The following is a 26,098-nucleotide window of genomic DNA, read 5'->3' on the forward strand; positions in this document are numbered from 1 at the left end:
ACCCACCCAAGAGGGCTCAGCAGCTGTTGCAGCACCCCCTGGCAGCGCCCCCCAAATCCCAAAAGGGCTGTAGTAAACTCAACTCCCATGAAGCCCTGTGGGAGTCCAAGGCACCGCTGCAACCCAGGGGGGGAACCGGGGAGGTAATGTTCTGACCACACTTACTCCCCCAGTCCTCCCAGCGTGGAGGCATCCCGGCCGGGCAAGGACCCTAAATGTCTGCCACTATATATATATATATATATATATATATATATATATATATATAGTGACAGATAGAGGGCGCTATCGTCCTCGTGAACCCTCAGACAATACGTCAGACACCAGGTAAAAGTCCAATAGTTGACTTTATTAATAAACAACAGTGCACAAAGCACCCTCCACTTTACAATACTCATTAACTAACTAACCTATGAAGGCACGACCTCAGTAGGAGAGTCTTCAGGTGGTGCAGTATCTTCAGCAGGTGCGTCGTTGTCTTCATCCGCTGAAAGAGTACTAGGAGTAGGCAGTGGGTGTCTGGGTGCGCCGCTGAAGAACATCATGATAGGCAGTTGCTGGTGCTGTCTTTTCATATGCCTGAGCAGGCTTTTGTAGGGTATTGCCATCTTTAATCATATCCAAGAGTTTCACCTTCTCCTGCATAGTAAGCATCTTCCACCGGCGCTTAGTTTTATTGTCAAAAGGCTTAGAAAAAGCAGCACGTTTAGGAGCCATCGTGGGGCTTAGATAAAAGTTCTCAGAAAGCGCATGCGTAGTGACATAAGCATGTATGAGAAAATCGCGATAGAGTGAAGCCGCGAAAGTCGAAGCGTGATATAGCGAGGGATCACTGTGTGTGTGTGTGTGTGTGTGTAACCCAGTTTGATTTCATGACTACCAAAACTAATTGAACACTGTCCCTTTAATCATTCTTAATTTCGCATTAGCAGAGAGAACTGCAGCTCACCAGGGTGTAGGTGTGTGTGATGCCACAGATTAAAATGTATCTAATTGGTTAGTGGGACAGAGGTATCCAATTGCCTGCTGTGAGTGGTGGGCTTTGAGAAAAGGTGTATTGCAGCTGAAAAGAAAAAATCACGAGTGGTCTCCCCTCGACTTTCTTGTTTACTCAGATATGGGGATGGATATTTGAGGAGTAAACCACAATACAAGAATTATTATTTTTATACTAACCGTGTAAGCCTGTGCTGTAAAAAAGCCCGGGGTCCTAGAAAATATTGAAATCGTCAGAAAAAAAATTGAAATGTAGAGATGTCAGGTAATTGAAAGGAACTATACAATACAATACAATACAATACAGTTTATTTGTTGTATAGCCCAAAATCACACAGGAAGTGCCGCAATGGGCTTTAACAGGCCCTGCCTTTTGACAGCCCCCCAGCCTTGACTCTCTGAGAAGACAAGGAAAAACTCCCAATAAAACCTTGTAGGGAAAATGGAAGAAACCTCGGAAAGGCAGTTCAAAGAGAGACCCCTTTCCAGGTAGGTTGGGCGTGCAGTGGGTGTCAAAAGTAGGGGGTCAATACAATACAATACACAGAACAGAACAATTCCTTAAGACAGCATAATAATAAAAATTTTAGAAGTACGGTTTAACAGTAGATGATATGACATAATTAGGTTTGGATATTTTTAGAGTCCTGGAGACCTCATCCATCAAGCTGCCTCCCCATTTGGCCATGCCACGGCTGAAACGTTGCTCGATGAAAGGACCCCTCTTTCCCATGATTCCTGTGATCCTCCATCAGGGATGACTTTACCATAGGCAGGCAAACAACTTGGCAGGTGGGCGTGGCACCAATGCCACATTTGGGTACCGAGAACAGAAACAGAATAGGTGAGGGTTAGTATTCAAATATAATTATCATGTTACTTATGTTTTAGTGCTAATGACTGACAACAGAGATGCAGTATGTACAGTTAATCAGCAGCTCTAGTCAGGATATGCTAAACTGAAGTAGTGAGTCTTCAGCCGGGATTTAAAGGCTGAGACTGAAGGGGCATCTCTTATGGAAGCAGGAAGACCATTCCACAGTTTAGGGGCCCTGTAACTAAAAGCTCGACCTCCCACTGTTATTTTATTAATCCTTGGAATCCTAAGCAGACCGGCATCTTGAGATCTTAATGTGCTCAGGTTTGTAAGTCATGATAAGTTCAGACAAGTAAGCGGACCTTGGCCATTTAATGCTTTATATGTTAAAAGGAGGATTTTGAAATCTGCCCTAAACTTAACTGGGAGCCAGTGTAAAGATTTAAGAACTGGGGTTATGTGTTCATATTTTCTTGTTCTTGTAATAATTCTTGCAGCGCATTTTGGATTAACTGGAGGCTGTATAGAGAACAGTTTGAACAGCCAGTGAACACCGCATTGCAGTAGTCAATCCTACTAGAGATAAATGCATGAATTAATTTCTCACAATCCTGTTTATTTAGAAAGCGCCTTAATTTCCTAACATTTTTAAGATGGAAAAACATGTTTTGGACGACTTTGTAATATGCGCTTTAAATGACATGCTAGAGTCAAAGATAACTCCTAGATTGCGGGCTGATTCAGTAAAATTAATTGGGATTCCAACTGAGTTAAATGACGACAAAATATTGCTGTGATCAGCGTCATTCCCTCCAACAATTAACATCTCTGTTTTATCTGTATTTAAAGACAAGTAGTTCTCATTCATCCATTCCTTTAATTCACTAACACAACTAATTAAAGACAACATCGGAGAAACTTCATTTGATTTAAATGAAAGGTATAACTGGGTGTCATCTGCATACGAGTGAAAATTAACATTATGTTTCCTAATGAGAGATCCCAGTGGAAGCATGTAAAGTGAAAACAGTAAAGGTCCCAGTACTGAGCCCTGCGGACACCATATTGAACTTCTGTGTATAATGATGGAGTACTGTCAGCACATTTCTGTACATACTGGAATCGATTTGATAAATAAGAACTGAACCAAGCGAGCACGGGCCTGTAAGCCCAACATCGCTTTCTAGCCTGTGCAGTAAAATAGAATGGTCAATGGTGTCAAATGCTGCACTTAAGTCCAACAACATAATTACAGTGGAATTTCCTTCATCAGAGGATATCAGAATGTCATTTACAACCCGTGTTAGTGCCGTTTCTGTACTATGACCAGTGCGAAAGCCAGACTGGAATTTCTCAAATAAATTGTAATGCGTAAGGTGTGACTGAAGCTGACTGGCGACTACTTTTCTAGTATTTTAGAGAGAAATGGTAAATTTGAAATAGGCCTATAGTTATTTAGTATGTGTGGGTCTAGGTCTGACTTTTTAAGTAAAGGTTTAATGACTGACACTTTTAGTGCATCAGGTACGTGCCATGCAGTAATGAACTATTGATAATGGTTAGAATAGGCTGCAAGAACATCCATTGCACTTTTACTAGTTTTGTTGGCACTGGATCTAGGGAACAAGTAGTGGGCTTCATTTTAGTAATTAAAGTTAAGACTTCCTGGTGAGTTACAGGATTAAAATTATTAAAGTGCTGAATGCAATGTGCAGGGTCTGCTAAGCTAGTATTTGGTTTGTACTGTGATGCTGAGATCTGGGATCTTATATTTTTAATTTTCTCATTGAAGAAGTTCATAAAGTCTGTACTGCTAATATCTGTTGGTATTTTGCACTGTTGATCTGAATTCCCATTTGTTAATTTAGCCACTGCTCTAAAAGTACCCTAGGATTTTTATTATTGCTATCTATTAATGTAGAATAGTATTCTGAGCGAGCTTTAAAGAGGGCTTTTTTATATTTATTAACACTCTCTGTCCATGCAATTTGAAAGACATGTAGCTTTGTTGTTCTCCATCTGCGCTCCAGTTTTCGACACTCTAATTTAAGAGCTCGAGTATTTTCATTAAACCAGGGAGAGTTTCTATGTGCTTTGATCACTTTTGTTTTAGGGGAGCCACTGTGTCCAGAGCATCTCTCAAGGTCACATTATAATGTGATATTAGCTGATCTAAATTGTTTTCCACGTTTACATTTGATGTTAACTGATCTAAATGGTTTTCCACAATTACACTCGACTTACTCAAGGTATCTATAAATTTTGAAGCAGAATTACAATCTAGATGTCGCACTGTCTTTGTTTTAATCTCGAGTGCGCTGGCATGGGCAGAACTAAATCAAATGTAATTAAGAAGTGATCGGAAATAACTACATTTAATGGAGTAATATTTAAATTTTGAATTTCAACTTTGTAAGTTATAATTAAATCTAATGTATGGTTATGATTATGAGTTGGACCTTTGACAATCTGACAAAATCCTACTGAATTTAACAAATAAGTAAAACATTTGCTAAAAGTGTCAGTTTCCACATCAATGTGTACATTAAAATCCCCATCAGAACTACGTGATCATAATTTATAGCCAAATCAGACAGAAGGTTGCTAAATTCAGTCATGAACAATGAATATGGCCCTGGTGGTCTGTAGACTAGCACTATAATTGTGTTGGAATCTGTTTTAATATTTAAAATGAATGCCTCAAAGGATGTAAAGTTGCCTAAATTTTTAGGAGTGATTTGCATTTTGTTACAATGAATTATTCCAAGGCCTCCTCCTCGACCAGAATCTCTAGACTTATGAAGGAACGAGTATCCATCTGGTGACGCCTCAGCTAGGGAACCGTGTCACATTTACTAAGCCAGGTTTCAGTAAGAAGACACAGATCAGATTTTGTACTTAATATATATCATTTACCAAAACAGCTTTAGTGCCAAGAGAGCGAATGTTCAATAAACAGCATTTAAAACTGCATGGTTCTTTCTGAACTGCTGATATATTTTTGTTTTAATTTGAATTAAATTTCTATTACAGATGCCCCTGGTGGAGTGTCTGGTTTTATCCCTTGGTCTAATTATACACCTTATTTTTGGTTATCAATTAATTTATGGTTTGTATCAAGACTAAATTTACTGGATGCCCCACAACAGGGATTATGGGTAACAGCTTCAGGAAAATAACAGGTGGGATAAACAACAGCCTGTGATTTAAGATCACATGACTGCGGCCTGGATGGTGCTCTAATCAGTCAACCAGGCAGTTTTGCTGCCATATTTTGGGATAATACATAAGATCCCTCCAGTTAGGATGAAGACCATCTCTTCTGAAAAATCCAGGCCTTTCCCAAAAATCATCCCAATTGTTCACAAATGCTATGCTTTTATTTGCACACCAGGTTTCTAGCCAGCAGTGAAAGGAATGCAATCTGCTATAAATCACATCCCCTGTATATAATCTTGGTAAGGGACCAGATACAATTAAATTCCGACATTTTGTTTTAGCTTTGGTGCATAGAGAGATGAAGTTTCGCTTTAATACCTCAGATTGCTGTAAATAAATATCATTAGTGCCGACATGCAGCAATAAGGTAGATACTTCATCGTCGGCAACACGGTCCAATGCGGCCTTTATGCCAGAAATCTTGGCCCCTGCTAGGCACTTAACATTAACTGCTGGTTTAACATAGTGTGGAATTCTAACATTACGCACTATGGAATCGCCAATTATGAGCACTTTATTATTCTCAGTTTCCACAGGCGCGCTGCAGAGAGCTGAGAATCTGTTCTGGGTCCGAATTGGTGACCTGGGTGCTGGGGGACTAAATTTTAGATTCTTAGACCCCCGTCTTACTGTTACCCACTCGCCCTGTGGCTGAATTGGTGCTGCTGATTTCGGCCTCGCACGGACTACAGTGGGACCTGGAGAGACTGAAGCCGAATCAGATGTAGCCGAATTGTCTAAACAAACCGAGTCGATCCAATTTTTGGTTTGCCTAATCGCTATCAGATTCCTAACGCGGTCCTCCAATTCGCGTACTCTGGGCATCTCTCTCATAGGAGGATTCGTTTTGCCGACGTGCTGGCATCGCTTGTCTATTGGCGGCAGGAGGAAAAGTAAAAGGGATACCGTTTTGCTGATGTTAACAGCTAAGCGTCTTTGTCTTTCTTCTGAGGTTCGTTTTGCTGACGTGCTCACCTCACTTGTGTTATTAGCGGCTATGCCAGTTTTCTGTTTCCTCGGAGTCCTTACCTCGACTCCACCTCTCAAAAAACGTTGAGATTCATCAAAATCTCAAGGTTGAATTTTTGGACGATTACAAAACTTTTGGGACGAGAAAGTAATTCGGACTCAGGGAGGTCTAAAACATGGAGAGTCATCAAAATCTCGAGGTTACATTTTTGAACGATTACGATACTTTCAGTACAAAAAAAGTAATTCGGACTCAGGGAGGTCTAAAACATCGAGAGTCATCAAAATCTCAAGGTCAAATTTTTGGACGATTATGATGCTTTCGGTATGAAAAAGTAATTCGGACTCAGGGAGGTTTAAAACATCGAGAGTCATCAAAATCTTGAGATCGAATTTTTGGACGATTACGATACTTTCAGTACGAGAAAGTAATTCGGACTCAGGGAGGTTTAAAACATCTAGTGTCATCAAAATTTTGAGGTTGAATTTTTGGACAATTATGATACTTTCACTACGAGAAAGTAATTCGGACTCAGGGAGGTCTAAAACGTCGACATTCATCATAATCTCGAGATTGAATTTTTGGACGATTACGTTACTTTTGGTACGAGAAAGTAATTTGGACTCAGGGAGGTCTTAAACATCGAGATTCATCAAAATCTCGAGATTGAATTTTTGGACGATTACGATACTTTTGGTACGAGAAAGTAATTTGGACTCAGGGAGGTCTAAAACATCGAGATTCATCAAAATCTTGAGGTCGAATTTTTGGACCACAAACCTCCGCTTGGCAACCTATCTCAGGTTTACAGGTGGCTTCCCCCAAACGTTTCTCTGTGTTGTGTGGTATCTTTTCACAGTACACAGTATTTTATATACGGAAAGGCAAAAATCTAGCAACTCCACGGACCAGTAAGGAAAGACCGACCTACCAATGAAAACGTCTGATTATTATCATGTGATTTAAATGCTGCACTTTAAATGTCTGGTGTTATTGGCAAAACGAAGTCTAGAGATTATAGTTAATTATAGGGGGCACATCATTTTCTCAATTTGCAGAAAACTTGAAAGATGTGACATACGAGGTTTTCCCATAGTTGGTGAGACAAGTCTATACAGCCTTCTCGGTTTCTCTAAAGAGCAGGTCCTTCAAAGGGTGCTCTGTCCTGTGACAAGTCCAAGGTCCAAATGATACGCCGAAACCCAGAGGCGTCAGACTTTTAAACTGGAGCCCTCTGCTGGAAGGGGCGGGGTCAGTTTCCTTCAAGGAGTGTGTTCTCACTGCGTCAGAGGACAAAGAAAGCAACACTCTTAAAGGCAGCGCCCCCTCTGGCCACGACGGGCCTTACAACTCCTAACTCCAGGATTTGGGTGCCATCCTGATCAATGGCTGTGTGGAGTTTGCATGTTCTCCAGATGATTGTGTCCCCACATTGATTCCTTTATATCCATGGACTGGATAAAACAGGCTCTGTAAATGAATGGATGGGTCATTTGAACCCCTCTCCTGCTACACCTTTGTCCTCTAATTTTATTTTCTCTCTTTTAAAGGTGTGCTTCTCCTATCCATAAGTGCACTTGCAGAAACCCCGACTGAGCGAAAATCAACGTCAACCACAGCAGCGACCACACCGAAACCAAATACTGTTTCGACTTCAGGCAACCATACAATGGAGCAGACCACCACAAACGCGACGCCCACCCAGAACACCTCCTTATCCAGCAATGTTTTGGTTTCTTCTACTTTAAATCAGACCACGTTTTCATCTCATAAACCTACAAAATCCCCACCTTCAGGACCACACGACTCTACAGCATCAAAATCTTGGACTGTAGCTACAACACAGCCTACGTCTCCACTAACATCTTCTGCATCTCCACCTTCTGCAAAATCAACTTCCAAGAATCCAGGCACAGGTAGAGACTGAAAACTTCATTATTGTCTTTTTCTGGCGATGCTTATCCATCTTTCATCATCCTAACTTTTTTATAATATGTGGTTCTATAGCTTTGTTAAGGGCCCTTTAATATTTTTAAACAGTCATAAAGCTCCTCAGGTCTGAATAAGTGAAGTAAAATAAAAACTGTGTGCAGAACTAAATACAAGGTAACAACTAGCCTGTCTTTTGAGTTTGGGGCCAGTCAGCGATCGGTGACGTCTACTCTGTGGAGCCAGACCTGGGTCACCTCTTGGTCTGTCTTGTGAGTTTTTTGAACCCTACTGCCATTTTGTGCCTGCCTATCCCTACATCTTGAGGACATGTAAGTTATGCTTTGATCCTGTCCATGCCAAAACTCAAAACGGCTGTAGGGTTAAAAAAAATACACACACGCCACACACCAATACGTGACCAGGCCTCACTCCAGAGAGTGAACGTCACCCACCCACAGACTGGAACCAAACTCAAAAGACAGGCTTATGGCCTGCACAGACCCAAAAATGGGGTAAACACCCTGAGGTGCAATATGTCCATAAATATCAATATGGGGGAGAGGGGAAAAACTGCAAAAGCCTCTAGCCCAAGGAAACAGTTTATTTAAACATTTACATTTAAATATTTATTTTAAAGAATTCAAGACCACTGCACAAAAAACGCAATCGTGTCAAAATGGATCCTTTTCTCTTTACATGGCTGGTTTAGGGGGCACGCTGTCCTTAAAGGGGCTGCTGGACCAGCTGGAGTTTGCTTTGTAACTCTGTAGCCTTGTTGTAGCCCTCCCTTCAAAGTCAGACCACTTCTAGCTCCTTGCAATGGCACATGATGCTCCTTGACACAGCAGGGTGGTCTTCTCTTCCACTGCAGGCTTGCCCTTTTTATAGGCTCCTCTGTAGATTGCGCTGATGCTTCTCATTTCAATGATGGAATGCCAGCTCATACTGCTGTTGATGCCACCCCCAGGCTGAGGAAACTCATCGGTGCATCACAAACATTAGCAAAACTTTTACAAGTCCCATAATAATGGCATATAACAGAGACATATACATTGCATTTGTCATTCCAACAGATGGCATATCACAAATAAGTGTAGTTAGAAAATGCATTGCATTTGTCATTCCAACAGATGGAACATCACAAACATTATCACCACTTTTACAAATCCCATACCAAATGACATATAACAGAGACATATGCATTGCATTTGTCATTCCAACAGATGGTGCATCACAAACATTAGCAAAACTTTTACAAGTCCCATAATAATGGCATATAACAGAGACGTATACGTTGCATTTTTCATTCCAACAGATGGCACATAACAAATATTTTTAGTAAGAAAATACATTGCATGTGTCATTCCAACAGATGGAATATCACAAACATTATCACTGCTTTTACAAGTCCCATACCAAAAGGCATATAACAGAGACATATACATTGCATTTGTCATTCCAACAGATGGCGCATCACAAATATTTGTAGTTAGAAAATGCATTGCATTTCTCATTCCAACAGATGGGACATCACAAACATTAGCACAGCTTTTACAAGTTCCATACCAAGTGGCATATGATCTGGTTGTTTAGCTGTGACTGATCTTCCTGCAAGATTTTCTATTTCAAGTTCATGTTACATGTACTTCTGGTGGCAGATCGTGGATAAGGTACATATTAATTTAAAATCTTGATAAAGTTCACAAGAGTGGTTGCGTAACATCTAGTGAAGAAAATACCCAGAAATTGCACTGCAGGCAAGATGACTGGTTAAAACTTAGCAATGGTTACCACCACGAAAAATATGTCCAGGTTGTCAAGACTCACTGGTTCAAGAAGAAGCAGGGCTTTTAGAGGCTTTGTGAATAATTCTGAATCACACAGGATGCCAAAGTAAGCAGTGGGGGTGTATGATGGAATCTGTCAACAGATTCTTGAAATTAAACAATGCAAGGTGGTCACCAGACCTGACCCATGGGACTCTGGCTCTTCCCATCACTCTTCTGTGTAACTTCTACTCTACTTAGAAGGATGACTTGCTGTTGCTGTATAAATCTGAGTTTGTGCAGCTGTGACGGGCCTTTCCTATTTTATAGGCTCACCAGCAGCTGGCACTGAAGCTTCTCATTTATATGATAGAATGCCAGCTCATACTGCTGGTGATGCCACCCCAAGCTGGCAAAATTCATCAGTTGTATCACATAGCCTTCAAAGTCAGACCACTTCTAGCTCCTTGCAATGGCACACGATGCTCCTTGACACAGCAGGGTGGTCTTCTCTTCCACTGCAGGCTTGCCCTTTTTATAGGCTCCTCTGTAGATTGCGCTGAAGCTTCTCAGTTAAATGATGGAATGCCAGCTCATACTGCTGTTGATGCCACCCCCAGGCTGATGAAACTCATCAGTGCCATCACGTAGCCTTCTCTTCAAAGTCAGAGCACTTCTAGCTACTTGCAGTGGCACACAATGCTCCTTGACACAGCAGGGTGGTCTTCTCTTCCATTGCAGGCCTGAACTGTTTATAGGCTCCCCTGTAGTTGGCACTGAAGCATCTCTGATGCAATGTCAGTTCATTCTGCTGTTAATACCACCCCATCGAGGCTGATGCAGCATGTTGGTGCCATCACAGAGCATCAGCCCACTTCTAGCTACTTGCAAAGGCGCACAGACTCCTTGACACAATGAGGTGGGCTTCTCTTCCACTGCAGTTGCGCAGCTGGTGATGAGGGCACATTTCTCATTTACATTTACATTGATTTGCTTAGCAGACGCTTTTATCCAAAGGGACCTACAAAAGAGGTCAACATAATAAAGTAACCATCCATTTGGGGACAGAAAAGTTTGGAAGTTTCCAAGTTTGAAGTTATTTCTTCCCAGACATACTAAAGTTAAGCGTTTTCTGTTGTGGCTGGGTGACATGTCTCCAAAAACAGCAAGGAAATTTTGGGGCACCAACCAAGTCATTTCTTTACTCGTTTGTGGACAATGAAAAAAATAAACAAAAGGAATGTGGGAATTCAGCAAGTGAGGAGGAGCGGGTTGCAGTCGCTGCCAACGGAGCTCCGTCCAGCGGGTTAATCGAGACAGGAAATGATGTCTCATTCCACAACGTCTGGGGTTTTATTGGCAGCTGGACCAGAAGGCGTGGGATCTTGGAACAGTGAGGAAAGATGGAGATAACAAAGGGATGGCTATGCGTTACTGGCAGTGCCCCCACCTCTCATCTTGGCGGGATGCGTGACACCATACATTGTGGTAAACCGGGGCCGTACAGCTCCCCAAACCCAGACACAGACAGGCACAGAGACGCAGGTCCAAGCACATGCTTTTATTTTCCTTTTCCGTTGTGGGAAACGCTTTCCCTGTTTCTCACAAGCACAACACTCTATAGTAATACTGCTCAGTCCTTTCTAGCTCTCTTTCTCCTTCTTCTCTCTTTTTGCTCTGCCGCCTTCACTCCTCTCCACGCAAGCTTTGTCCTCCACTTCCCGACTCCGGCTCCTTAAATGGAGTGAGGTGCCCTCCTTTATAGTGCACACGGGTGCTCTGTGATCCTCTTCTGGCAGCACTTCCAGGTATGGTTTGAAGTGCTGCAGTCCAGGGCTCCAGAACTGTCCAGGCGTCCCCTGGTGGTGGTCACAGGCCCCAGCAGGGTTGAGCTTCCAAGCTCCCAGCTCATGGCTCATGGGGTTGCCCTCTAGTGTTCTGGGGGAGGTATTGTCATGAACATGTCCTCTCACTCTGGTCCTTCCATCACATAGGCATCCTGGCCGGGTAAGGGGCCCAGCCATCCGCCACAACATATTAAAAAAATATGTTGGCAACATTGCCATTTTCCAATGGAGGCTAATGTGGAGGCTAGTGGGGCACCACCAGGAAATTAAAGCTTATAACTCGAATACGCCATCACTGTCGGGGATGACCTTTACATTGTTGCTCTCATGACATCACCAACAAGTGCATTGTAGGCCATTCTGGTGTAATGAGGGAAAAAATGGGAGCCCGAACATAAAGTGTTGAGGACTTCCCAAGTGCCCCGTGTAATCGAAGCATAAAAGGATTGTAAAAAGAAAGCAGGCAGTCCAACAGTCGCTGACTTTATGCACCTCCATTGGCTGAGATGCCCTCCTTGTGAAAGGCGCTATATAGATAAAATGTAATATTTATTGCTCTTATTATTTGCAGAGTTCCATTCTCGATTTTCATCAGGTTCATATTTGAACACAGTAAGGAAAAAAAACAGACACCAATCTGTGACCTTGTAGAATGGAATTTAATGAAAGCAAAAACAATCTTTTTTACAAAGCTCTAAATGACGTCTTTTCTTAGAGGAGAGTACAATACAGAACTTCCCATCATAAGGATTCCAGGCAGGAAGGGGCGGATCCAGGAGGGTGGACAGCAGAGCATTAGCTCAGTTTTTACAAGTCCCATACCAAATGGTATATAACAGAGACATATGCATTGCATTTGTCATTCCAACAGGTGGCGCATCACAAATATTAGCTCAGCTTTTACAAGTCCCATAGCAACTGGCATATAACAGAGACATATACATTGCATTTGTTATTCCAAAAGGTGGTGCATCACAAATATTAGCTCAGTTTTTACAAGTCCCATAGCAACTGGCATATAACAGAGACATATACATTGCATTTGTCATTCCAACAGATGGCGCATCACAAATATTAGCTCAGCTTTTACAAGTCCCATAGCAAATGGTATATAACAGAGACATATACAGTTGGACAGCAGAAGTGATGTCAGCAGTGCAGACAGAGGAAAAGAGAGAAGGCACTAGAAACACAGCACCAACCTCTGGTCCGGAGGGGAAATTACCATCACCCTTAAGTGGTCTCCCAAGCACATGTGTGTGACAACACACAATTCTAGAAACAGAGTTAATCAAGTAAGCCGTGACATCAGTGTGGTCCATCCTCGAAAAGGAAGAGGGCAGTTAGTGATCACACTCCCCCCTGCTATCTATCACCTGTGACATTACCTCCATAGTGCCATGTCATTGCCCCCGCACCCCCCACCTCCTTGAGACAGCACACAATGCTTTTTAAAACAATGGGGTGGTCTCCTTTTTTACCGGAGGCCTGAACTTTTTACAGGCTCCCCTGTAGCTGGCGTATGAGACGCTGAGAAATGTTGCCAAGGAAGTGACAAATACACCCACGGGGGGAGAAAATGGTCTAAATCTAAAATAAGCCATCACTGACCAAATATGCCACAAACTCCAGATTCCATAGATTGCCAGGAATATCATTGGAGAAGACATAATTCATTTATGAAAGTTAAAGATCATAAATGTTCTGAATTGGTGGTAAGCTTCAAGTACAATGTCAAGCCTTACACAGCCCACCCCATTATATTAGTGAACCCTCATATGTGCCGTCACCCGGTAATGGAGGGCGGTGACCCATCTTCTGCTTTCTATGCCAGCTGACTGAGGGTCCATTTTAGTTTCAGAAGCACAGTCAGTGGTGACGTCACATCTCCCCACACGGAATACATGATGAGCAGAAGAAGCACCATTTAAGAAAAGGGGATGTGTGTGACGTCCTCTCTGTTGAGTAATCTCGTCGCTTCTGCAATGGCACCTTGCACAAGTGCTTCTCTAGCCTCAGCTCTGCTCTTCAGACGGCCCTTTCGGTTTCCTTTCACATTTTATTTTTCTGCACCTTTCGGCTTCAAATCATTTCAGTTCGTTTTTCGTTCCCAGAATGACGGAGCAGAAACAGGAATTTAGAAATTTTTGCAAATTTATTAAAAATAATAATAATAATAAAAATATATCCCCTTGACACGAGGATTCAGACTCTTTGCTCCGCCCTCAGTCATTCTTCTTGGATTTGACACAACGAGCTTTGCACACCTGGATTTTTTTTTTTTGTTGCATGTTCTGCCCTTCTTCTCTGCAGATCCCTCTCAAGCTCTCTGAGGCCGGATGGAGACCACCAGTGGACCGCTCTTATCAAGCCCCTCCAGAGATGTTTGGTTGGGGTTTCAAGTCTAAGCTCTGCCTTCGGCTGCGTTGTCTTTCTCCTGTTGGAAGGTGAATCTTCAGCCCAGTGTGTGGTCCAGAGCTCTCTCTCAGAAGAAGGTCTTCATTAAGGATGTTTCTCTGTTCTTTGCTCCGTTCAGCCTTCCCTCAACCCTGACTAGTCTACCAGTCCCTGCTGCTAACAGCCAACCCCAGAGCATGACGCTGCCAACCACCTTGCACACTTTTTTTGGAGTAGTCTTCTTCTTCTTCTTTCATCTGCTCTCATTTAGGGGTCATCACAGCAGATCATCCCTCTCCATCTCTCCCTTTCTTTTATATCATTTTCTTATTGTCCTCCCTCACCACCTCTTTGGCCTTCCTCTTCCTCTTCCTCAGCATTCTTTTCCCGATTGTACCCCTCATCTCTCTTCTGCATGCGCCCAAACCATCTCAATCTCGCCTCCCTCACTTGGTCACCAAACTGTGTTGTCCCTCTAATATACTCAACGTCCAGCTCTGCCCCCTGTCTTCTCATCAGTGCCACCATCTCCAAACCTTACAACATAGCTGGTTTCATCTATAGACGGTCCTTTTCACCCTAGCAGGTGCTTTTCTATCACAAATCACTCCTGACACTCTTCTTCACCCAGTCCTCTCTGCCTGCACTCTCTTCTTCACCTCCCTGTCACACTCTCCATTGTTTTGGAGTGTTCAACCCAAGTATTTAAATTAATTTACCTTCACCACCTCTCCTTCCTGCAGTCGCACCCGCCCACCAACCTTCCCTCTCATTCACGCACATGTAGGCCATCTTACTCCTGCTGACTTTCATTCTCCACCTCTCCAGGTTCATCTGAACCTGCTGTCTCCTCTCACTACAGATCTATGAACTTCATAATCCATGGAGACTCCTGTCTGACCCGATCTGTCAACCTGTCCATCACCACTGCAGACAGTAAAGGGCTCAGAGCCGATCCTTGATGTAATCCCACTGTCACCTTGAACCAGGCTGCCATTCCACAGTCACACTGTCCTCACACATCTCCTGCACCACCCTCACATACTTCTCTGCCACTCCTGACTTCCTTATACAGTACAGTAACTCCTCTCTTGGCACCCTGGCATACACTTTCTCAAAGTCCACAAACACGCAATGCAATTCCTTCTGACCTTCTCTGCACTTCTCCATCAACGCTCTTACAGGAAACATCACGTCTGTAGGACTTTTCCAGGCATGAAACCACATTGCTGCTCACAGATCGCCACCTCTCCTCTCAGCCTGGCATCCATCACTAGCATCCATCCAAGCCATCACACCACATCCGCCACCATCATGGTGTGGCTAACCAACTTTAACCCCAGTAGTTACTTCAGCTTTGTACATTTCTCTTATTCTTCAAAATTGATTCTAAGTTCTCCTTTATTGAGGAAGTCTATAGCCCAAAAACATAGCAACCCCATATAAAAATAAAGAAGAAGAAGAAGAGGAAGATTGAAGAAGAAGAAGAAGAAGATGGTGATGATGATGATGATGAAGAATAAGATGAAGAAGAAAAAGAAGGCGAAGAAGAGGAAGATGAAAGGAGAAGATGAAGAAGAATAATAAAATGAAGATGATGATGAAGATGAAAAAGAAAAAGAAGAAGAAAAAGAAGATGATTATGAAGAAAATGAAGAAGGAGCAGAAGAAGAGGAAGAAGATGATGAAGAAGAAAAATACAATGAAGAAGATGAAGAAGGAGTAGAAGAAGAAGGGGAAGAAGAGGAAGAAGAAGAAGAAGATGAAGAAGAAGAAGAAGAAAAAGAAAAAGAAGGAGAAGAGGAAGATAAAAGAAGACGATGAAGAAAAATACAATGAAGAAAATGAAGAAGGAGAAGAAGAAAAAGAAGATGAAGAGGAATAATAAGATGAAGATGATTATGATGATGATGAAGATAAAACAGAAAAAAGAAAAAGATGATTATGAAGAAGATGAAGAAGGAGTAGAAGAAGAGGAAGAAGATGATGATGAAAAAGGAGTAGAAGAAGAGGATGAAGAAGAAAAAGGAGAAGAAGAGGAAGAAGAAGATGAAGAATAAGAAAGAGAAGAAGTAGAAGAAGAAAAATAAGGAGAAGAGGAAGATTAAAGAAGACGATGAAGAAAAATACAATGAAGGAGAAGAAGAGGAAGAAGAAGAAGATGAAGAATAAGAAAGAGAAGAAGTAGAAGAAGAAGATTGCACAGGTGATGAGCGGCTCCTGGTTTCCTCCAGATGTCACGATTAGAATTGTGGCCAAGCAGTTTACTCTGAATGCCTCCCAACCACAGAGTCTTTTTCTCACAGCCTCAGAGTCCTTTTCAAGCAACAAGTAAGCCTTCCCGTGTCTTCTGGCCACACTGTTGTGCTCTACAGCCCAGATTGGTGGAATGTTGCAGTTATGGTTGTCCTTCTGGAATTTTCTTCCATCTCGGAGCTCAGTCAGAATGAATATTGAGTTCTTGGTCATCACTCTTTCCATGCCCTTCTCTTCTGTTTGTTTGACCAGATGTCCAGCACTAGAGTCCTGGTTGTTTGTTCCAAACTTCTTCCATTTTTGAATTATGTAGGCCACCTTGTAGCCTTTCCTAGGTGGATGCCTCCACACAATCCTGCCTCTAAGCATGGCAGGCAATTCCTTCAACCTCATGGCTTTGGTGTCTGCTCACCTGTGGTACCCTCTACAGTCAAGTGTGTGCCTTTCCTAAATTGGTGCCTGACCCAAGGTGGACTCCAAACATCTCAGTGACAATCAATAGAATGGGATCCACCTGAGCCCAATTTTAAGGGTATGAAATACTTTTGGGACCAATGGGATGTTTCACTTTTTTTTTTTTTTAATAAATTTGCAAAAAAATTCAAAATTCACTTTGACATTCTGGTGTATTGAGTGTTGCTTGATGAGGGAAAAATAAATGTCAGTGATTCTAGCACAAGACTTCCACATAACATAATCTGAAGACTTTCTGAAGGTGCTCTACCTGTGACGATCAGGAGGTTTGTTTTGTGCCTTTTTAAGAGCTTCCTGTTTTAGGATGCTAATTTATTCAGTCAGTAGAGGGCGCTCTCAGCCTTCGAAACTAACACGAGATCTACTGGGCCCTATAAACCAGTCACAGAGATCAGTTCAATATAACTTGGACATTTCCCCCTGTCTTCGCCTGTGACCTTACCTCTATAGTGCCATGTCGATGCCCACCGACCCACTTGCATTGAGATGCTGAGAAATGTTGCCTAGGAAGTGACAAATAAAGACGGTGAGGTTAAGAAAATAGTGTTGTGGGAAACATATGCATCTAAAATAAGCCACCACTGACCACAATGTCATCACAGTCCATGGAGACTCGTGTCTGACGTCATTTGTCAACCTGTCCGTCACCATTGCCAACAGTAAAGGGCTCAGAGCTGATCCTTGACGTAATGCCACTGTCACCCCTGATCCAGGCAGTCATTCCTAATGCTCATGTTGCCACAGTCACACTGTCCTCACATAACAAAATGTATAAAAAGTGAAGGGGGCTAAAGACTTTCTGAAGGTGCTCTACCTGTGACAATCTTGAAGTTTGTCTTTTGCCTTTTAAGAGCTTCCTGTTTTAGGGTGTAGTACTAGGGTGTTGTACCGTGTTAACCATTATGAATGTAGAGAAAGGTCAAGCAAAATGCCACCTTTTATTGGCTAACTAAAAAGATTACGATATGCACGCTTTCGAGGAAACTCAGGCCCCTTCTTCAGGCAAGATGTAATCATGTAATTGATTTGTAATTGAAATTGTTTGTAATTGAAATGTTTGTAATTGAAAATGTTTGTAATTGAAATTGTTTGTAACTGATGTAATTGACTACATCTTGCCTGAAGAAGGGGCCTGAGTTGCCTTGAAAGCTGGCATATTGTAATCTTTTTAGTTAGCCAATAAAAGGTGTCACTGTTTTAGGGTGTTAGTTTATTCAGCCAGCAGAGGGCGCCCTCAGCCCTCTAAACTAATGCAAGATCTACTGGGCCATATAAACCAGTGGCGAGGATCAGTTCAATATTCCTGGGATGTTTCTCCTTGTTGTCACCTTGTCACCTTACCCCTATGGTGCCATGTCGATGACCCCCCCCAACATAAAAGATAACCTTTACATTGTTGCTCTCATGATGTCACAAATAAGCGCATCGTAGGGCATTCCGGTGTAACAAGGGACACAAAGGAGATCAAACATAAGGCATTGGGGACTTGCCAAGTGCCCCGTTTAATCAAAACGAAAAAGGATTGTGAAACGAAAGCCAGCAGTCCAATAGTCGCAGACTTTATGCGTCTCATTTTTGAAAGGCATTATATAGATAAAACGTATTATTTATTCTTATTATTATTTACAGAGCTCCATTCTCAATATTTTCCTCAAGTTTGTAAGGAAAGAAGTAGCCACCAGTCTGTGACCTCGTAGAATGGAAATTTTCTTAGAGTACAATACAGAACTTCCCGTCATATGGATTCCAGGCAGGAAGGGGCGGGTCTAAGAGAGTGGATGACAGAAGTGATGCCAGCAGTGCAGATGTAGGAAGAGAGAAGGCACTGGAAACACAGTGCCAACCCCTGGTTCTGAGGGGTAATTACATCCCCCTTAAGTGGTCTTCCAAGTGCATGTGGGTGACAACACACAATTCTGGAAACAGCGTTAATTAAGTAACCTGTGACATTTGGTGTGCGCCACACAAAGGAGAGGGGCAGTTAGTGATCACCCTCCCCCTGTTGTCACCTGTGACCTTACCTCCATAGTGCCATGCCGATGCCAAACTCACTTACAGCACACAATGCTTTTTGAAACAACGGAATGGTCTTCTCTTCCACCACAGGGCTGAATTTTTTTAATAGGCTCCCCTGTAGCTGGCGTATGAGACGCTGAGAAGTGTTGCCAAGGAAGTGACAAATACACCCACAGGGTGGAAGATAATGGAGTGGTGGCAAAGATAAACAAAACATACGCCACCTCTGACCACAATGTCATCACAGTCCATGGAGACTCGTGTCTAACGTCATTTGTCAACCTGTCCGTCACCATTGCCAACAGTAAAGGGCTCAGAGCTGATCCTTGACGTAATGCCACTCTCGCCTGTTTGGACTTGAACCCGGACACAGACAGACGGACATCTAATGTTCACCCAACACACCCTTTATTTACAATATTTACAATTATTGACCTCACGTGCGCCCCCAGTGCCTCCAGCACCGATCCCCCAAAGTTCAGGCCACACAGTCCTTCGTGCCTCTCTCTCTCTTGGCCGCCTCCAGCCCTCTCTCCAGCTCTGTCCACTTCCACCCGACTTCCGCTCTCGACTAAAGGGAGGCGGCCCCTTAAATAGGAACCCGGATGGGCTCCAGCTGCTCCCCGGCACTCCTCCGCAGATATGCCCTGGTGTGGCGGAAGTGCCGGCTGCGCACCCGCAAGCCATCTGGGTGTCCCCTGTCGTCTTCCCCCCAGCACTTCCTGGTGTGGCGGAAGTGCTGGGCTCCAGGGTTGTTCAGCCACGGGTCCCTACAGGGCTGGGCTTCCAAGCCCTTTACCCGTGGCCCCAACATAACCAGGGCGGACCCCTCGCGGTCTGGAGGAGGTACAAGCCCTCCTCCAGTCCTCATGGGCGTCCCGGCCGGGCTGGATGCCACACCTGTCATTCCTATCGCCACAGTCACACTGTCCTCACACGTATCCGGCTCCGCCCTCACATCCTTTATTTGCTTCCACATAATCAAATGTATATTAAGTTAAGGGGTCTTAAGACTTTCTGAAGGTGGTCTACCTGTGACAATCTTTATCGCCTTTTAAAGCTTCCTCTTTTAGCATGTTAATTTATTCAGCCAGCAGAGGGTGCTCTCAGCCTTCGAAAAACTAATCCGAGATCTACTGGACCCTATAAACTGGTCACAAAGACCAATTAAGTACAGGATGGCCCACGAAAAAGTGGCTCACCTACACCGAGATAATCGATCCTGTGATGTTGCAAAGAGCGTACATGAACACGTTGAAACGGGCTCCGAGACATATCGACACACAAGGAGACCACTTTCAGCATCTTCTGTAAATGTGAGTGCCAGATCTGATAGTTTTTCTCTTCACCACGTCACACAGTCGTCTCAGTTGGAAGCGGCCCACTTTTTCATGTGCCACCCTTGTATTACTAGGACACAATCGGGCCCCAGCAGCCATTTTGGTATATTGGTTATAACACTGAGGCTGGGGATTCAGATCCCACTACTGACACCATGTCACCCTGAGCAAGGCACTTCACTCTCTTGTGCTCCAACCAGAAAAACAAAAGACGTGAACGTTCTTTAGTGTTGGACCCGAGCGTCACTCGGGCAACTATATAGACTGGTCTCGTGTAAGCGTTAGACCCGAGGATTACTCGGCCTGTAAAAACGGCAAACGCATTAGTGCCGAACATTGCTTAGCGATGTAGGCGTGTCTCGTGTAAGCGACAGGCCCGAGTGTTACCCAGGCAACGATACAGACACGCCTTCTCCTAGCTCTCATAATGGCGTCTCGTAAGAGCCAGGAGTCGCACGCTCTTGACAATGACACGAGGAGTGAGGACCAAGTGAATCCGTCTTCGGGCAGTGAAACCGAAAGCGACTCTGATGAGTCTAAAGGCGAGACTCATGTCGATCGCACGTTTGCCGTGTGCTGTTCAAAGGCTGATCAGTCTGGTAAGAAAATCCTCAAGGAATCGCGCAACTACTATTGTCCCGATCGTGACGTTGGATTGCGTATTTCACCGGGCTTCATGATCTACAACACAAACGACACATTTTGACTGAATACCGGATTTTTTATTGGCTAAAGAAAAGGCGTATGATGAGTTGTATGAGAGGTGGGACACTAAGGAGGGTAGAAAAGGACCAGCGGGCAAGACAGATGGACCGAGCTGGGAAAGATGTGCAGCAGGTTAGGGTGATAAAGGATAAAGATGGAAATATAATCACAAGCGAGGAGAGTGTGTTGAGAAAATGGAAAGAGTACTCTGAGAGGCCGATGAATGAAGAGAACGAGAGAGAGAGGAGGTTGGATGATGTGGAGATAGTGAATCAGGAAGTGCAACGGATCAGCAAGGAGGAAGTAAGGACAGCTATGGAGAGGATGAAGAATGGAAAGTCCGTTGGTCCAGATGACATACCTGCGGAAGTATGGAGGTGTTTAGGAGAGATGGCAGTGGAGTTTTTACGCAGATTGCTTAATGGAATCTTGGAAAGTGAGAAGATGACTGAGGGGTGGGGAAGAAGTGGACTGGTGCTGATATTTAAGAATATTGGGATGTGCAGGACTGCAGTAACTACAGGGGAATAAAATTGATGAGCCACAGCATGAAGTTATGGGAAAGAGAGATGGAAGTTCAGTTAAGAAGTGAGGTGATGATGAGTGAGCAGCAGGATGGTTTCATGCCAAGAAAAAGAACCACAGATGTGATGTTTGCTCTGAGGATGTTGATAGAGAAGGCCTGAAGGAGTTGCACTGCGTCTTTGTGGACCTGGAGAAAGCAAATGACAGGGAGCCTCGAGAGGAGCTGTGGTATTGTATGAGGAAGTCGGGAGTGGCAGAGAAGTACCTAAGAGTTGTACAGGATATGAATGAGGAATGTGTGACCGTGTTTAGGTCTGTGGTAGGAGTGATGGAGGTGGGCTTACATCAGGGATCGACTCTGAGCCCTTTCTTATTTGCAATGGTGATGGACAGGTTGACAGATGAGATTAGACAGGAGTACCCGTGGACTGTGATGTTTGCTGATGACATTGTGATCTGTAGTGAGAGTAGGGAGCAGGTTTAGAAGACCCTGAAGAGGTGGAGATATGAGGAGTGAAATGAAGGTCAGTAGGACCACCGAGACAGAATACATGTGTGTGAATGAGAAGGAGGTCAGTGGAATGGTGAGGATGCAAGGAGTAGAGTTGTCAAAGGTGGATGAGTTTAAATACTTGAGATCAACAGTACAGAGTAACGGGGTTTGTGGAAGAGAAGTGAAGAAGAGAGTGCAGGCAGGGTGGAGTGGCTGGAGAAGAGTGACAGGAGTGATTTGTGACAGATGGGTATCACCAAGAGTGACAGGGAAGGTCCACAGGACGGTGGTGAGACCAGATATGTTATATGGGCTGGAGACGGTGGCACAGGAGACAGAGCTGGAGGTGGCAGAGTTAAAGATATTAAGATTTGCATTGGGTGTGACGAGGATGGACAGGATCAGAAATGAGGACTTTAGAGGGTCTGCTCAAGTGGGACAGTTGGGAGACGAAGTCAGAGAGGTGAGATGGCGTTGGTTTGGACATGTGCAGAGGAGAGATGCTGGGTATATTGAGAGAAGGGTGCTAAAGATAGAGCCGAGAGGTAAGGTGAAAAGTGGAAGGCCTAAGAGAAGGTTTATGGATGTGGTGAGAGAGGACATGCAGGTGACGGGTGTGACAGAACAAGATGACGAGGACAGAAAGATAGGGAAGAAGATAGGGTCAAATGTGATGCTAAAGGGGCCGCTTGTATCTCACGTGTTGTAAGTGTCAGCCAAACGTCTCAGTGTCTTCTGGTCCTCGAGAAAAGGTGGTCCATGGGCTTGTTTGTCCCATTTACAAGCTCCATTTAAAGACCGTACTCATCCTACTTGTGTTAACGTGGCTGTGTTTTCTTTTATTTGTTTATTTTATTTTACACTTAATTGCTAACATTTTCTTTTTTTTCTGTCCGCAGATTCAGTGTCTCACAGTCCCGCCACCACAATCGGTAAGTCTGCTCTACATCTCACACCACTGTGAACGCCTGCTTACCTGGCATAACTCAGAGTCTCCTGCCTGTCTTATGTTTTTATTTTTGTTTCTTTCCATTTTCTCTTCTGTCCAAAACACTCAGTGACTGTTCTCACCTTGGGCTTTTTGGGATGATATTCTCTGTTATCACTGTTCCTGCTTTTCCTTAAAAGGCATTAGTGATGTGATATCAGGCCGCTATCCTGTCAGAGGTGCCCTCTGAACAATTTGCTTACCGCTATCTCTCAGGCCTTATGGGCGTCCTCCTCTTCCCAGCAGCCACAGGCTTACCTTTTATTTAGAAGCTTCCTGTATCAGGATGTTAATTTATTCAGCCAGCAGAGTGCGCTCTCTGCCCTTGAAACTGATTTGAGATCGACTGGGTGTCTTAATGCCTGAAGTTTGAAAGTTTGAAATTCATTTTGAGGAGCAGAACTTTAGAACATTAGAAAGATTTAGATGAAAATGTGACAAAGCTCACCAGTCCTGTCCACTTCACTTCTCCAAAATAACTTCAAGTCAATTTTTGAAGGTCCCTAAAGTCCTACTGTCTATAAGACTACTTGGAAACTTACTACATGTGTCTGTGGCTCTATGTATGAAGAAAAAAAATGCAATGTTTGCCCTGGGTTCGCTTCCCGGGTCCTCCCTGCGTGGAGTTTGCATGTTCTCCCCGTGTCTGCGTGGGTTTCCTCCGGGTGCTCCGGTTTCCTCCCACAATCCAAAGACATGCAGGTTAGGTGGATTGGTGATTCTAAATTGGCCCTAGTGTGTGCTTGGTGTGCTTGTGTGTGTCCTGCGGTGGGTTGGCACCCTGCCCAGGATTGGTTCCTGCCTTGTGCCCTGTGTTGGCTGGGATTGGCTCCGGCAGACCCCCGTGACCCTGTGTTCGGATTCAGCGGGTTAGACAATGGATGGATGGATGTTTGCGCAAAATTTCCCCTTCACAAGTTTCCAACTGTGTCCCTGTGTTCTTGATGAACTCATTTTAAAGTCACCGTCTCGATCCACTGGACTAATTCCCTTCTTAATATTGAACACTTCACTCAAGTGTCCTCTTCGTCTTCTTTTGTTTAAACTGTAAAGGCTCAGCTCTTTTAATCTTTCCTCCCAACTCATCCCGTGTAGCCCTGAATCAGCCAAGTTGTTCTTCTCTGGTCCTTTTCTAGTGCTGTTATGTCCTTTTTGTAGCCTGGAGACCAAAACTGCCCACCGTACTCCAGATGAGGCCTCACCAGTATGTTATAAAGCTTTAGCAGAACCTCCTGTGACTTGAACTCCGCACATCAAGGCGCTATATAACCTGACAGTCTGTTAGCCTCCTGAACACTGTCTGCCAGCTGATAGCGTCAAGTCCACTACGACTCCTAAATCCTTCTCATAAGGTGGTCTTTCAATTTTTAGACTTCCCATTGTGTATTCAGACCTCACATTTTACCTGCTATTTGTGATACTTTAAATTTAATTACATTGCATTTTCTTCTGCTTAGATTGTAAAGGCTCAGCTCTTTTAAACTTTCCTCATAACTCATCCCCTGTAGCCCCAAATCAGCCAAGTTGCTCTTCTCTGGACCTTCTCTAGTGCTGCTATGTCCTTTTTGTAGACAATAACTGCACCCAGTACTCCAGATGAGGCCTCACCATTGTGTTATAAAGCTTGAGCAGAACCTCCTGTGACTTGTACTCCACACATCAAGGCGCTATATAACCTGACAGTCTGTTAGCCTTCTTAATGGTTTGTCTGGCAGTTGATAGTGTCAAGTCCACTATGACTCCTAACTTCTTCTCATAAGGTGGACTTTTTGATTTCCAGACCTCCCATTGTGTATTCAAACCTCACATTATTACTTCCTGTGTGTAATTCTTTACATTTACTGACATTACATTTTCTTTTGTTTAAACTGTAAAGGCTCAGCTCTTTTAATCTTTCCTCATAACTCATCCCCTGTAGCCCTGAATCAGCCTAGTCGCTCTTCTCTGGACCTTCTCTAGTGCTGTTATGTCTTTATGGAGACCCAAACTGCCCACCGTACTCCAGATGAGGCCTCACCAGTGTGTTATAAAGCTTGAGCAGAACCTCCTGTGACTTGTACTCCACACATCAAGGCGCTATATAACCTGACAGTCTGTTAGCCTTCTTAATGGTTTGTCATGTTGAGTTCACTACGACTCCTAAGTCCTTCTCATAAAGTGGACTCTCGATTTTTAGACCTCCCATTGTGTATTCAGACCTCACATTTTACCTGCTATTTGTGATACTTTAAATTTAATTACATTGCATTTTCTTCTGCTTAGACTGTAAAGGCTCAGCTCTTTTAAACTTTCCTCATAACTCATCCCCTGTAGCCCCGAATCAGCAAAGTCGTTGCCTCGATCCACTGGAGTAATTCCCTTCATCATTTCAAACACTTCAATCAGGTCTCCTCTTCTTCTCCATTAAAGGCTCAGCTCTTTTAATCTTTCCTCAAAACTCATCCCCTGTAGCCCTGGACTCAGCCTATACGCTCTTCTCAGGTCCTTCTCCAGTGCTGTTATGTCCTTTTTGTAGACAATAACTGCCCCCAGGATTCCAGATGAGGCCTCACCAGTGTGTTATAAAGCCTGAGCAGAACCTCCTGTGACTTGAACTCCACACATCAAGGCGCTATATATAACCTGACATTCTGTTAGCCTTCTTAATGGTAGTCTGATACTGGCAGTTGATAGTGTCAAGTCCACTATGACTCCTAAATCCTTCTCATAAGGTGGACTTTTTGATTTCCAGACCACCCATTTTGTATTCAAACCTCACATTTTTACTTCCTGTGTGTAATTCTTTACATTTACTGACATTACATTTTCTTTTGTTTAAACTGTAAAGGCTCAGCTCTTTTAATCTTTCCTCATAACTCTTCCCCTGTAGCCCTGAATCAGCCTAGTCGCTCTTCTCTGGACCTTCTCCAGTGCTGTTATATCTTTATGGAGACCCAAACTGCACCCAGTACCCCAGATGAGGCCTCACCAGTGTGTTATAAAGCTTGAGCAGAACCTCCTGTGACTTGTACTCCACACGTCAAGGCGCTATATAACTTGACATTCTGTTAGCCTCCTTAATGGTTTGTCATGTTGAGTTCACTACGACTCCTAAGTCCTTCTCATAAAGTGGACTCTCGATTTTTAGACCTCCCTTTGTGTATTCAGACATCACATTTTTACCTCCCATGTGTAATTCTTTACAGTTAATTGCATTACATTTTCTTCTGCTTAAACTATAAAGGTTCAGCTCTTTTCATCTTTCCTCATATCTCATCCCCTGTAGCTCTGAATCAGCCGAGTTGCTCTTCTCTGGACTTTTTCCAGCACTGCTATGTCCCTTTTGTAGTCCTTAGACTAAAACTGCACCCAGTACTC

At 43.6% G+C, this 26,098-nt stretch overlaps 1 protein-coding gene across 2 annotated transcripts in view; it reads left to right on the top strand.

The window, feature by feature from the left end:
• Positions 1-26,098, top strand: part of si:dkey-27h10.2 — a 129,106-nt gene that overhangs the window by 17,076 nt on the left and 85,932 nt on the right. For both annotated transcript variants that reach the window (XM_039750201.1, XM_039750202.1), the window contains exons 2-3: positions 7,553-7,918; positions 22,653-22,685. In XM_039750201.1, the coding sequence (XP_039606135.1) occupies positions 7,553-7,918; positions 22,653-22,685 (399 nt within the window). The remainder of the gene's footprint in view (positions 1-7,552; positions 7,919-22,652; positions 22,686-26,098) is intronic.

This window comes from Polypterus senegalus, chromosome 4 (assembly GCF_016835505.1).
Source record: "Polypterus senegalus isolate Bchr_013 chromosome 4, ASM1683550v1, whole genome shotgun sequence".
NCBI lineage: Eukaryota > Metazoa > Chordata > Cladistia > Polypteriformes > Polypteridae > Polypterus > Polypterus senegalus.